Source organism: Mya arenaria, chromosome 4 (genome assembly GCF_026914265.1).
Source record: "Mya arenaria isolate MELC-2E11 chromosome 4, ASM2691426v1".
In the NCBI taxonomy this organism is placed as follows: Eukaryota; Metazoa; Mollusca; class Bivalvia; order Myida; family Myidae; genus Mya; species Mya arenaria.
The window spans coordinates 28,558,135-28,574,000 of record NC_069125.1 but is presented as its reverse complement, the minus strand read 5'-3'; the positions used below and the strand labels follow the sequence as shown (position 1 = coordinate 28,574,000).

Here is a 15,866-nt window from a genome sequence, read left to right as displayed (position 1 = left end):
CGCCTCACTCAAATTGAGCATTCTAATACATGTAAGTGTTTGGTTAACAGTATTCAAGCTACAGTACATTGCTGAAGGATTTATTGATGAGCCCGTTTCATCCGATATTTGTATTGTCACTGTGCAAGGTTTATCTTGTAAATTATGCATTTCCATATAAAGTTGGCTGTCTCAGCTTTAGCACCGCAGATCATAGGAAACAAGGAATCTTTTCTGGAATTCTAGGTTGTTGGAATGTATTGATTCCCATTTATTGGTGATTGATAATAAGTTTCCTTAAACTGCAAATCAATCTGTAAAGACTTATTTATCAATATCGAGTTTGACAGCTAGTTTATGGATGGACGTATAAGTCAATTAAGTGCAATATGGACATGTAATAGCAACTTGCAAAGTGTATTTAGTGGTTAAAGGCTAAACTCCCTGAGGTTGGAGTGGTGGACCTAGCAGGGGGCACAAGGGCCCGTGCCCCGTGCCCACCCAGTTGGCTGGCAAATTAAGTAAATTTTGATACCTCAACAATCAAAACGCTGATATAGATATATATAGGGGATTTTTTTCATAATAGTGTTCACTTGAATAACATGTATAAAAAGTATTTTTGATAGAAGCTCTGCCCCCCCAGCCCCCCATTAAGAATTATGGGATCTGCCACTGGGTTGTGTTGCCTTCTATATCTAATGAATAAGTGTAATCATGTAATTATAATTGCAGGACACTTAGTGAGGCCCTGGTTTATTTAAATGTAGATTAACTTATTTGAAAGTTATTGGCAATAAGCTGTGACCATTGATTAATAAATAGATATTTGTATTAATAAACTCTGAGGGCCTCAAATTGTTTAATCAGTCATGCATGAATGACATCAAATCCATGAAACTGTCCTCATTTATCATTTGAAACAACAAGGAGCTTTATAAATCAACTATGACGGCCTCAAATTATTTAATCAGTCATGCATGAAAGTACAGCTTATCAATAAGACTGTCCTCATTTCTTAAAACAACAAGGAGCTATATAAATATTGACTATGAGGGCCTCAAATATTTGTATCAATAATGGGTGAAATACAGCTTATCAATAAGACTGTCCTCATTTCTTAGAACAAAAGAAGCTACATAAATATTGTCTATGAGGGCCTCAAAATGTTTTATCAGTCATGCATAAAATACGGCCAATCAATAAGACTGTCCTCATTTCTTGTAACAGGGATCTAAATAAATAGCCACTATGATGGCCTCAAATTGTTTAATCGGTCATGCATGAAATACGGCTTATCAATAATACTGTCCTTATTTCTTGAATCAACAAGGAGCTATATAAATATCGACTATAAGGGCCTCAAATATTTGTATCAATAATGGGTGAAATACAGCTTATCAATAAGACTGTCCTCATTTCTTAAAACAACAAGGAGCTATATTAATATCAACTATGAGGGCCTCAAATATTTGTATCAATAATGGGTGAAATAGCTCCATGTCATATATCTAATCCATGAGACAGTTCTCATTCTGTGTGTCAACAAGGATCTTTGCTTTTAAAGAGTGGAACACCGTGTGATATTTAACAGTCATTATTTGCCTAGCTAGAAGTGTGTATTATACCCTCTGTGTATGGTAAACTGTTTGTGGTCGTACTGTGATGATCACTAGAAGAAAGTGACTGTGATTTTTCAGAGGAATTTTCTCAGAATGCCTTACGGAAAAAGTACTAACCATGATAATTTTATTCGTCATTGGTTTAAATCGTCTTCAAAGGTAAAAATTAATAAATTATGTTATGATTTTTTTTAAAGTATTGACTAATTTTAATTATTGTCTCAGCTGTTTATAAATAAATTTGCTTTATGGTATAATATTGAAAGGAAAAATTGGCTGTCAGGAATTGTTATGAAGTTGAAGTGTATCTATTAATTATGTTATATTTCATTTCATGTATACCACAGGGGCAGGTTGCGTTGTTTTGACACACCACGCCCCTGTCCGTTGTTTTTTTTTATCATTTTTTTTTATCAATTTTTAGTAAGAATATGATGTGGTAACTATAACTTGTGATAATTGCCAAAAAAAAATTATTTTTTTAATTTTTATTTTATTATCTTTGTAAAGGGTGACGACTTGGCCCTGAATTTCTATATATTTGCCGACATGACCCTGTTTATGAAGCCATAACTTTATCAAATCTTAACCAAACTCTACATTTTTGGACTTTCCTTGTAGAGTTAGTGTCAATCTTTAAGAAAATGTACAGTTTTAACGAAAACAAATGCAATTTCAAACCCGAATTTCCTAAAACATGTTACTCCACGAACCAACTACCCGCTAATTTCACCGAAATTTTCCAGACTAAAATGCATTATCCCGCTATTGCATTATCAATTCAACATGTGTGCCAAAGAGAAACAATATATCACGATACAGGTGAAATGGAAGTCAAATGTCGTCCAACAGAGTGAAAATTTCGGTAACATTAGCGGGTAGTTGTTTCGTCGAGAAACATGTTTTAGGAAATTCGGGTTTGAAATTGCATTTGTTTTCGTTATAACTGTACATTTTCTTAAAGATTGACACTAACTCTACAAGGAAAGTCCAAAAATGTAGAGTTTGGTTAAGATTTGATAAAGTTATGGCTTCTTAAACAGGGTCATGTCGGCAAATATATGGAAATTCAGGTCAAGTCGTGAGTCACCCTTTACAAAGATTATTAAATAAAAAAAAAAAAAAAAAAAAAAACGGACAGGGGCGTGGTATGTCAAAACAACGCAACCTGCCCCTGTGGGTTGCAGTGATAGAGACTGGCACAAGTCCGAATAACTTCTGGGCGTATAAAAAATCTAGGTAGTGTTAAAGATTGATATAATCAAGCTGCACTCTCACAAATTGAAAGTTTTGACTCTTTTTTTCAGTTTTGTCTCAGAATCAGCTGATTTCGGTATCAATGCCTTCAATTCTGTCAACTCACAATAAAACAGATCTCATTTATTTGGAAAACTGCCGAAAGTTTTATTTTTCTTAAAAAGTTAGTAATACTTTTAGCAATAAAATATCAATTTTCGAACATAAATATTAAAAACTGCAATCTGATCTTTTTTCAGAAGTTATATATCACTGGTTTCCAGACATTTACCCAAAAATAGATTCATTCCAAGACAAAAAAAAAAAGTTGTCAAAAAGGTAAATCTGTGAGAGTGCAGCTTTCAAGCTTATTGCATGGGTAGAATTTTGTTTTTTTCGGGATTTTTTTAAACTTTGATGACAGTAATAGGTAAAGTAGTCATAATACATTCCAGGTGGGCCCTGTATCAATAAAGATTGTAAGGCTTAAAATCATAATTTTCTTGGCAGTAACTCCTGGCATAAGCCGTAGTTCATTTAAAATATTGGAAGGACATTTTATCGCATAAATTCTGCCGGTAACTTTACGGTTAAACCTCAGAGCACTCTTAAGCACGGTGTAAGGTTTACGACTAAGATTTCTTTTTGAAATGGAGCCCTGGTACTTTTAAAAGTGTTTCAGTAAATTTTACAGCTTAATTAAGTCATATTTATCACATTCTCATCTGCCTAGTACTTTTTTGCAACACTTGTACCATATTGATGTATGTCTATAAAGCAAACTTTAAATGGTATAACATCTGATGACTGATCGTATTTATAACATGCTTGTATATATTTTTCTCTATGCAAAATCACTAACTTAAATCGACACCCATAAATAAAGGTGACAGCTAGATTATGTTTTTAAGGTCCCATTATTACCGTAAATGTCCTATAAGACGCGCAGGGGGGTCTGTCCATGAGTCTATTTTCCGATTCTGCAACTTGAACTATGCTTAGGGAAAAACATGCAATTTGTTTCAATGAAAAGCATTACTTAGGTGCCAATTTTTTAAAGCTTACCTGCTCAGGCTGCTGACATGATGCATACATGTATAAACTCATACCCTGTTGTACTAGGGTTACACACCACCTAAGTTTAGGGTTACACACCACCTAAGTTTATAACATTTATTATTGCCAAAAGCTGGGAATTGATATGTATATTGAAGCCACATCATGTTGAGTGAACCATTTAATTTATTTTGACACCAAGGGGTGTAGACAGCTATGTTGTAGTGGATATTGATGGCTGATTGGTCAGTTGAAGGGCTTTCGACTCTGTCTACCATCTAGGTGATTGGTTATTGTAACAAGTGTATTTAGTTTCTGTATATGTTTGCTCATTGAATATAGCGGATTTAAAAAAAAGTTATTTGAATGGGGAAAAATAGTTCTTAATAAGAGCTGAGGGTTCTCAATGCATCTTATAGGACATTTACGGTATATAAACCGCAAGTATTTGAACTACATTTATCATGACATATTTATTCTGTGTTTTATTACAGTGAAAATACTCAAAATGTACTTACACATGACACTGAGGGATTGGTGAAATTTCCATATTCTATATTTTGTCCTGAAAAGTGTAATACTTTTTCAACCACAGTTATTGTCTTCACTATTAATTTTCATTTGAAGAGAATAGTTTATACTTGAGAAACATTTATGTCAATGTTTTTACAGCCATGATTATTGCCATCAATTTCATGCAGACAGGGCCATCATTTCCATCAATTCATGGTGATTAAGGTCTGTGCGGTAACTGTCCGAAACCAAAATACTAGTTTGCCCCATGCTTGTCACAAGTTTGCGCAAGCACTCTGCAATCTTAACATGATTGCATTTCATAAGTTTTATGGTTGCGCGTGTGAAAATTAAGGTTGCGGATAGGTATTATTTCACAAACTTCCTGCAATCTTATTTTCCATTTAAGTTTGCGAAAAAGCTTGTGGATATATAAATATTATAATGTAGCAAGCTTAAAATATTTTTGATATCATTGAAGAATGTGAAAAAAGCTTGTGGAATTTATATATATATATATATATATATATATATATTATATTATAATGTACCGAGCTTAAAATTATTTCATTACACTTTCTATTTAATGTAACGTTAATTGCCTAATATCATGTTTATGATTTTTTACTCTCATCTTCAGGAGCAGAAACGTAACTACAGAAGCCAGAAGAAGCATGCAGCCCGGGAACTGTTGAGTACCCTCAACGACCCGTCGGTGATTGTACTAGCTGACTGGCTTAAGGTGCGGGGGACATTAAAGTCATGGACGAAACTGTGGTGCGTGCTGAAACCGGGACTCCTCATTCTGTATAAGAGCGAGAAACAGAAGGTAATTGAGTTAAAGAAAATAAGTTTACAGTCGAACCCCTTCAGCTCAAACTTGCTTGGCTCGATTTCCTTGTTGGTACAACTGGATTTAGAGGACCGATTTCTTTATACTGTAGGTAAGCATTCCCTCTTGGCTCGAATTCCCTGAAGCTTGAGGTATTTTGCTGGTCCCTGGCGTTTGAGCCAACGGAGTTTGACTGTACGATAATTTGCTGTAGCGTTTTGTGGGTTTGTTTCTTTATTCGTTTGTCTGTTTTTCAGAGTAAGAAGTTGTATTGTTATAGCCAAATTTATAATTCCAAAAAGTAAACTTTTTTTCACAAAATTGGACTCCAAAGTCACAGCTTTACTTTTGTTTAATGTTTTCCAATTCTTTACAAGTCAACTAGTACAGACAGTTTTTGATTCTCTTGACATACAGTACTTGAAATTCTTCAAACCAAAGAATTTGAAGGGGGTTTTGCTATATGTTTCTTTATTTGAAATAGACTATCATGGTCAATTCACAATTTTAGGCATTTTGTCGCCATGATCACAATTCTAAGAGCGCTGGCCTCTTTTACATATAGGCGAAAAGGAACACCGGCCTTGGAGTAAAGCATCTGAGGCTTCGTCATAGTGCATTAAAGTTGACCTTTGGAATTAATTCAATACCTAAATGAAACTTGGTACACTTGTTGCAGGAGACAATACAAACATGTATAGGAAGGTACATAACTTGCAAAGAAAATGCATCTCAATAAAGAGGTGGGCTCATTAGTCCAATCAGGGAGTGGGAGTGGGGCCTGGGGCTCAAGGCTGTAGTTATTTCAATGGTTGTGGAATCAATTAGTCCAATCACGGATGGTGGGGTAGAGGTGGGCGAAGGCTGTAGTTATTCCAATGGTTGTGAAATCAATTAGTTCAATACGGGAGGGTGGGGTGGGGTGTGATAATTAAGGCTGTAGTTATTCCAATGGTTGTGGGCTCAATTAGTCCAACCAGGGAGGGTGGACTGGGTAGGGCTGGAGGCTGTAGCTGGTTTCAAGGTTGTTCTCAAATTGGACATTTAAGATGGCTTTGTTCAATGACTACAAGGTATATAGAATTGATGAATAAGTCATGCACTGTAATGTTCATGTCTAAGAGATGTTTTAAGTCAACTGGCAATGTGGGATGTCTGGAAAAGTTCAATGCATGCTAAGGCTCAATTTTGTCAAATCTCAGGGCCAATACGAGACCCAATTTCCCAAGCCAAGGAATATACTTTTTCGCCCAAATTTAGTTAAAATCCCCCTCCGTAATCTCAATAAATTTAAGGTTTGCAAATATTATTGGAGGTCAAATGTCAATTAAAAAAATAATTTATTACTTTGGAATGTGTTTTGATACATGTATATTATTACATCAGTTTGTATAAAAAAAAATAATCATGGGTCTGTCAACTTGCAAAACTCTCCTTATTTAAGTAAAAATAACACTAAATTCCCTTTTCTCAAGGTCCCCATTCCCAAAATGTAGAAAGACAGCTGTGTATGCACTATAAATTGATCAATTTGTTATCTATTTCAAAGATCCAAAGCATATTTCATTTCCAGGGGTGAAAGAAAAAAATATCTATCTCCTTCTTTCTTTAATGTCTCTTGAAACCTTTTGTCTGTTATCCTTGATTTACACAATCTTCGGATGCTATATAATTTGATTTTCATGTTACAGAGGTCGGAAAACATCCGATATCAATGATTGATGGTATCATAGCAAATAAATAAACGTATAAAGACTAATTTAAAGTCTGAAGCTTTCACAGGAGCTGCATTTTGTGAAGATACGAAGAAAAAAAAAATGTTGCTGAAGCTAGAGTTATTACAATCTAAATTGTCAACTTAAAGAAGGGATCATTTAAGAAAATGTCATTGGACTAAAGAATTTTTTATAACAATTAATTACATTCCATCGAAACTTATTTTCATTATTAAATAGATTTTCCTCGAAACCCAAGCTCGAGTAGGCTGGTTTACTTTCGCACAGGTTTAATATTTGCAGTTTTTATTGAAACAATCAGGATGCAATTAAATTTTAAACTTGGCAAAATTTTATCATCCCAATATATTTTAATAATTTAATTGTGGCATCACAAATATTAAACTTTTTGGAAAGGAAAAAAATGCGAAAAAATACCTCATGAAATTTAATCTATGGACAGAATTGTGATCCATTTTATAAAAAAAAAGTAAGAAAATAAACAAACAAAGGATTGCATGAGAGCATCAAATTTTCTCTCCAATTTCAGGTTTTTTTTAGGCTAATTATAAAATACATGCAACTGCGTCACTTTAGCTGATGAAACCCGATTACGGCAATCATTCTTCCTGATATTTTATTTCGAAAAAAAAGTTATGCAATAAATATACATGTGTTTTTGAGAGTAAATTTGATGGCATTTTCAGCAACTGTCTTTTCATAAAATATCAACGCTTCAGAGCCAATTATTTTAGTTTTCATGATAAACTATGGCGCTGTTTATTATACGCCTGATTATGGAATTGGACATATTTTAGTTTTACCCATGCAAACTGGCGTTAGGCAGGCGGGTGGGCTTTGGATCGACAGTCATCTTCCAGTATGTTGTTGGCTCAACAAATTTAGAAGCCTTTGTCCAATCATCACCAAATTTGGCCAGAATGTGTATGGGCATAATGTCTATAATAATATTTATTTTCTATGATGCATGTTGCTTCAGTCACTCCAGAGTTATGACCCTTGAATTTGCATCTGTATTAACAGTGTCCCTTCTCTAAATTTGGCTTAACAGGCAACCACTTATCACCAAACTTGGTATCCTAAATGTAGGATTGGCTTTTTTGTGACAATTGGTGCTCGTGTAGGTTGTGTTCACAATTTATCAAACTTTTCCAGTGGTCGCCCTTTTTATCATTGAATAAAGTTGTATAATATGTAAAACAGGAACTTAAACCTGTACTTTTAATTGGGGCTGTCTCTCATGTAATGTAACCTTGGTTTCTGAGCTGGAAACGGTATTATTAATATAATCATAAATGCATGCAAAAGAAAAAAAAAATGTCAAGCATTTCGCGATTCGAAGGCAAAAACTTCTCTTTGCTTCATCATGAATTGTCACTCAGAATCTATTTACTTTCATCCTTTGTTGGGCCTTGCTAGAATTTGAGGAGTATTTGCTGCCTTGCTATAATTGACGAACATTTGTACTGCTAATATTGCCGATTATTTCTTGTATTTGTGGTTCCCATAATTATCTATAATTTCCATTCCTGTTTTCAGAGTAACCACTGGGTTGGAACAGTTTTGCTGAACACTTGTCGACTGATTGAGAGACCCTCGAAGAAAGATGGCTTCTGTTTTAAAATATTCCATCCCCTGGATCAGTCCATTTGGGCTACAAAGGTGGGTTTTGTTATGATTCAGTCCATATGAGCTATAAAGGAGAGTTTTTGTTATTGGGTCAGTCCTAATGGGCTACAAAGGAGTTTTTGTTATTGGTAAGTCCAAATGGGCTACAAGGTGAGTTTTTAGCTCCACTGGCTGAAGGCCATGGAGCTTATGTCGTCACAGATTGTCCGTCGTGAGTGCGTGCGTGTGTGCGTGTGTGCGTGCGTAAACTTTTACTTTAAACGACATCTCCTCTGAAACTGATAAGCGGATTTTGACAAAACTTCACAGGAATGTTCCTTTGGTGGTCCTTTACCAAAATTGCTCAAATGGTTCCGGTCCATTGCACAATATGGCCGCCAGAGCTAAAAATAGCAAAATCTTTAAACGACATCTCCTCTGAAACGGTTCGGCAGATTTTGATGAAACTTGACAGTAATGTTCCTTGGGTGGTCCTTTATTAAAATTGCTCAAATGGTTCTGGTCCATTGCACAATATGGCCGCCACAGCTAAAAATAGCAAAATCTTTAAACGACATCTCCTCTGAAACGGATAGGCAGATTTTGATGAAACTTGACAGAATTGTTCCTTGGGTGGTCCTTAACCAAAATTGCTCAAATGGTTCCGGTCCGCTGCACAACATGGCTGCCAGGGCAAAAAAATAGAAAAACCTTTAAAGAACATCTTCTCAGAAACCGATGATCAGATTTTGATGAAACTTAATAGAAATGTTCCTTGGATGGTCCTTTATCAAATTTGCTTCAATGGTTTCGGTCCACTGCACAAGATGGCCCCCAGAGGTAAAAATAGAAAAACCTTTAAACGACTTCTCCTCAGAAACCGATGATCGTATTGCAATGAAACTTGACAGAAATGTTACTTGGGTAGTCCTTAACCAAAATAGCCCAAACAGTTCTGGTCTGCTGCACAACATGGCAGCCAGAGCTAAAAATAGGAAAAACCTTTACACCACTTCTCCTCAGAAACCGATGATCAGATTTTGATGAAACTTGACAGAAATGTTCCTTGGGTGGTCATTAACCAAAATTTGTTAAATGGTTCCAGTCCACTGCACACCATGGCTGCCAGAGCTAAAAAATAAAAAAAACTTTATATGACTTGTCGTCGAAACCGATGACCTTTTTTCGATAAAACTTGACAGAAATGTTTGTTTGGTGCTCCTTTACTCAAATTGCCCAAATCATTTCGGTCCACTGCACAACATGGCAGCCAGAGCTATTAAAGTAAAAAAAAAATTTAAATAACTTCTCCTCAAAAATTGATGATTGTATTTCTATGAAACTTGACGAAAATGTTCGTTAGGTGGTCTTTGCTTGAACCTTTTGGCCAGTGGAGCACAGGCACTGATGTGCCTCTAGTTGTTATTGGTCAGTCCATATGGGCTACAAAGGTGAGTTTTTGTTATTGGTCAGTCCATATGGGCTACAAAGGAGAGTTTTTGTTATTGGTCAGTCCATATGGGCTACAAAGGTGAGTTTTTGTTATTGGTCAGTCCATATGGGCTACAAAGGTGAGTTTTTGTTATTGGTCAGTCCATATGGGCTACAAAGGTGAGTTTTTGTTATTGGTAAGTCCAAATGGGCTACAAAGGAGAGTTTTTGTTATTGGTCAGTCCATATGGGCTACAAAGGAGAGTTTTTTGTTATTGGTCAGTCCATATGGGCTACAAAGGTGAGTTTTTGTTATTGGTCAGTCCATATGGGCTACAAAGGTGAGTTTTTGTTATTGGTAAGTCCATATGGGCTACAAAGGAGAGTTTTTGTTATTTGTCAGTCCATATGGGCTACAAAGGAGAGTTTTTGTTATTGGTCAGTCCATATGGGCTATAAAGGAGAGTTTTTGTTATGGAGCAGTCGCAACAAAGGTGGGTTTCTGTTATGGATCAGCCCATATGGGCTACAAAGGTGAGTTTCTGTTATGGATCAGTCCATATGGGCTACAAAGACGGGTTTCTGTTATGGATCAGTCCATATGGGCTACATAGGTCAGTTTCTGATATGAATAAGTCCATATGGGCTACAAAGGAGAGTTTTTGTTATGGAGCAGTCGCAACAAACGTGAGTTTGTGTCATGGATCAGTCCATATGGGCTACAAAGGTTGGTTTCTGTTATGGATCAGTCCATTTGGGCTACAAAGGTGGGTTTCTGTTATGGATCAGTCCATATGGGCTTCAAAGGTGGGTTTCTGTTATGGATCAGTCCATATGGGCTAGAAAGGTGGGTTTTCGTTATAAATCAGTCCATTTGGGCAACAAAGAGGAGCTTTTGTAATTGAGCAGTCCATATGGGCTACAAAGGTGGGTTTCTGTTATGGATCAGTCCATATGGGTAGGTTACAAAGGTGCATTTCTGTTATAGACCAGTCCATATGGCCAATTACAATATTGCATGATTAGTAAAAAAATCATGCATTTATCATTGGTTGAGTTGCTGTCACATGACTCAAGACAAGATAGCAAATGCTTTGTTACCTCTTTTTATCTTCCAAAGCTTTTAATTTAAACGCTGTGAGGAATAGTTTCCCACTCCATTTGATGGAATTGTTCCCTATTTAAATGTCAAAGCTTTTAGCCAAGCTACTTTATATACAATCATAAGCAATCTCTTAAAGTGATTTGTAAGAACTTAAAGTTTTCCAGCTTCATTAATTTGGTATACCAGGTTGCCCTAGTTGGTCTGTGATTTTTCTTGAGGCCGCATGTGGTGAGCTTGACATAGCTGTCACAATGACGGTTCTGTGTATTTCCTAGCAGAAGGGCATCTGTCCAAACTGAGCCTTGTCCGGGCTATATCTTGACATATAAAATATATATGTATAAGTAGATCTAATTAAGTATTGATATTAATATAGGTGTGTTTGTTAACGATCCTTTATTGTTATTTTTTAAAGGATGATTGAAGTCAATGTATAGATATTAATATTTGCTTGTCTGTTTTTCAAAGTGAGAAGTCGAGGTAATGTGATAGCTTTCAATTTAGTGCAAAAACTTGGCAATATGTTAAAAACTGTAAGGTAAAATCAGTACATTCAAGATTTATGAAACTTGGTATATATGTTGCCAGAGACATAACACTCATGTTAAGCAAGGTTCATAACTCTTACTTGAATATTTGTGGAGTGATGTCCCTTGTTCGACTGAAATAGAACAGACAAGTATCGCTGTATGCTCCTCAGCGTTCCCATCCCAATAAAGGAATAATTTAGCCGCTTTTCTTGTTCAAATTCTTGTAAGTAGTCTGCCTACAAAATGCTCGGCACTGATTTACAACATTAATAGGACTGGCGTCAACTAACCAGAAAATTTTGTGTTGCTGAATTTTATTTTAAGCCAAAGTAATTGTTTGCCAAGATATAATAAGCCACTAGCAACAAATTGAACAATCAAGATTCAGGATTGATTGTGTCATAAGGCCTCCAAACCAAACACATACAACAGTAACTCAAGACTTACATATATATATACAAGGATCAGACAAATATTTCTTAGTATGGCTAGGCCTCAAAAAGAAATATGTTTGGTTCGGGTTATCTTACCCTAAAAATACTTGTGTATGTGTTTTAATATGTAGTTTTAAAAGCTATGTACTGATAAATACTGTTTTACTGATTACATTTACACCATAACCAATGACAATAACGTTCCTACATGAAGCCAAGTAAAAAAAAAAAGCCTAAATACCCTACCTGTTTTAGAAAAATATTCTACCATAACTAAACAATGTCTTTTTTGGCTCTATTCTAAATTCTGCCTATCAGTCTATTAATCGACCATATTAATCAAATGGGTTTATTTTCTACTGACAATGGATGCTCCCATAATGTTTCTTCAACTACAAAGGCAGGGACAATGAAGCAAGTGGCCCATTTTGTACAATTTGAAGACTTTTTAAAGTTTTTCCTATGCTTAGATAGATCCATTAAGAACATTCTTTTATGGAATGAAGTTTAGATTTATTAACCGATATTTCAGTACTTTTACACTGAACTGTCATTGGCTCTACATTGCAATTGATCTTGACAAGTCATTGCTGGTAATTCTAGTGCTTGAGACCGCAAAGAAGCTGTAATCTGTATTGATTTACCAGTAAACTGCCGTATCACATGGTGCTTAAAAGTACAGTTAAGTTTATATTTAGTCAAAATAGCTGTATTGTCTCTGTGTCAGCAATATGCCACAGAACAGTTAGTTTTTATTAAAAATGAACAAAGCATCGACAGAAATCTGTACAATGGTTTGCTTGATTTCCCATGGAGAAACAGCCGAAAAATCGGTCTTTTGATAGCAGCAGGCGATGAAGTTATGGGCTAAGAAGTGTGCTGAGTCAGCACAAAATTATATTTAAGGTGAATAATTGTGTCGCCTGCATAGCATAGCAGACACATATGGCTTATATTCTCCGCTTTTTTTTCATCCATGTCACACTTTCGGAAAGTTCATGGGGACTTTTACAAGAAAATTGATGTGCCTTCTAGACGGGTGACACCTTCAATTCATGGAACTCCAGTATGTAAGGTTATGGTTGAAATGGTGCAAGTCTTCAATGACATTTATTTACTTCATCTTTCAGGGTCCGAAAGGGGAGACAATCGGTGCCATAGTCCAGCCACTTCCTTATTCATACCTCATCTTCCGAGCACCATCAGAGGCTGCAGGTATTACGTCTAAGAAAAAAAAAAAATTAAAGAAGATTATTAGCTTGTCTGTTCAGAAGCTGAGTTTTTTGTTTGAGTCCTGAGTGATGACAGTGAAGTCTATTTACACCTTTGTTATAACACAAGAATCACTTAAAGGGACTCGCTCATGTTTTTGTAAAAGGCACTTTTTTTTAAAGACCAAATAAAGAGTGGCAAATCATTGTGAGTGTTTAAACTAAGATACCAAAAGCGCAAATATCTCAAGACCACAATTTTCATTAGCGTTGATAACGGCTTTGAGCAATTTGTTGTTGTGTGATAGATTGATTGACATTATTACATGATGTTATCAATGTATTGTTAAAAGGTCAAAATATCCATCACTTGAATAAGTCCTGGTGACCTAGTGACTAAGGCATCTGTTCTCTATTTTTAGCCGGATTTTTTCATCGAAAAATTACGGGTTATAGAATGGCGAAAACTGGGCAGGCGGGCGTTAACAATTTTGCGTTAAAGTTTTCATTTTATGTAATAAAATCAAGAGTTTTTATCCAATGGTAATCAAACGTCATACAATGGTAGAGCATAATGAGAGGAAGTGCAGTGTACAATAACCATACCTCTATTCTTGCTTATTACTGAGTTCTTGCCCCTTGTTACTTTTTTGTCCAGAGTATAACTTGAAAAGTACTGGATGGAATTCATTGGAACTTCATACAATGGTAAAGCACAGTGAGAGGAAGTGCAGTATATAATAACCATAACTCTATTCTTGCTTATTACTGACTTATTGCCCCTTGTTACTTTTTTTGTCCGGATTATAACTTAAAAAGTACTGGATGGAATTCATTGTAACTTCATACAATGGTAAAGCACAGTGAGAGGAAGTGCAGTGTACAAGAACAATAACTCTACCTAAACTAATTACTGAGTTATTGCTCTTTATTTGTTTTGTGCTGTCATTTTTTTTCCAGACACAAACTTGCAAACTTCTAGATGAAATTTTATTAAAACTTCATACAATGGTAAAGCACAATGAGAGGAAGTGAAGTGCACAAGAACCATAACTCTATTTCAGCTTATTACAGAGTTACTGCCCTTTGTTACTTTTTTCTTGTCCAGAGCATAACTTAAAACTATTGGATGGGATTTGATAATACTTCATACAGTGATAGATCATAATGAGAGGGAGTGCAGTGTACAGGAACCGCAATTCTATTTCAGCTTATTACATAGTTAGTGCCCTTTGTTACTTTTTCTTGTCCGGAGCATAACTTGAAAACTATTCGATGGAATGTAATAAAACTTCATACAGTGATAGATCATAATGAGAGGGAGTGCAGTGTACAGGAACCGCAATTCTATTTCAGCTAATTACAGAGTTAATAACTTGAAAACTATTGGATGGAATTTAATAAAACTTCATACAGTGATAGATCATAATGAGAGGGAGTGCAGTGGACAGGAATTGCAATTCTATTTCAATTAACTACAGAGTTACTGCCTTAGGAGAAAGAATTCCTCGGCCCTTAAAATTCATTAATTTTTGTCAAATCTTTATGAAACTTGCTCAGAATGTTTGTCTACTTGTTGTTTTAAACATTTGTGAATATGGGTCACCTCAGATCAAAAACTAGGTCACTAGCTCAAATCCTCGGTTTGCAAAATTTCATCGTGAAATAAAAATCTGGCTTTAATGCGGCATTGCCGCATTGGCGTCTTGTTTTTCTTGACTTTACCGGCATGGGTTTGAACCCCACCAAAACCAAAATACTTTTTTATACAATAATTGTATTTTTTCCCTAGTTTCGATATCATAGAGTAAAACATGATCAAATAAGTGTTTTCAGATGCATTACAGGGAAAACTATTCTTGGTCTAAAAAAACATGAGTGAGTTCCTTTAAAGGCGCACTAACATGATCAAAACAAAGAAATACTTATGATTTGAACAAAAAAAACATATGATTTAGGTACAGACAAAAAGTTATCAGCCTTTATTAACAGATTTTTTTAACTAATAGCTATGTAGCCACAAATTCCCCAGTCAAAAAAGCACCAAGATGTTCCTAATATCTTATTATCTGTTCATATTCTCATACGCATGTTTTTGTTTCGATCATTAAAGATAAATGAGTTTAAAATGATAATGCATTTAAATAAAAAAAAAATTGCTTCAACTTATATTTTGCGCCTTTAATATGGCGTCAGATCTGTTAAGTTCTTCAACAAATATTAATTGATTGATGAGTCTGATTGTAAGCAAAGATATCTGCCAACATCCTTGTTAATATTCAAATATATCGGAGTCTCAGATTTGTTGGAATGTATTCAACAATTTCACAATTACAAGACCTGATTTCAATCCAGACAAATTAATTTTCCTCTTTAATTTGAATTTCGTGTTTCGGAAAAGAAATTAGTAACTCTTTTAGCATTGATTTTAAGGTTTCAGTTTTATGAAGTCAAATATTTGAATCGAAATCAGATTAATTTAATGCGAAATTTGGTTCAGAACGACCTTGAATTGAAATTCATGTCATTTTAAAGTACAGTCATTTTATGAGAAGAGAATTTTATGGAACCAA

General features: G+C 35.2%; 1 protein-coding gene across 11 annotated transcripts in view; it reads left to right on the top strand.

Moving 5' to 3' along the window:
* Positions 1-15,866, top strand: part of LOC128230092 (oxysterol-binding protein-related protein 8-like) — a 118,632-nt gene that overhangs the window by 81,143 nt on the left and 21,623 nt on the right. For all 11 annotated transcript variants that reach the window (XM_052942098.1, XM_052942096.1, XM_052942100.1 and 8 more), the window contains 3 exons: positions 5,047-5,235; positions 8,514-8,636; positions 13,213-13,297. In XM_052942098.1, coding sequence (XP_052798058.1) covers positions 5,047-5,235; positions 8,514-8,636; positions 13,213-13,297 — 397 coding nt within the window. The remainder of the gene's footprint in view (positions 1-5,046; positions 5,236-8,513; positions 8,637-13,212; positions 13,298-15,866) is intronic.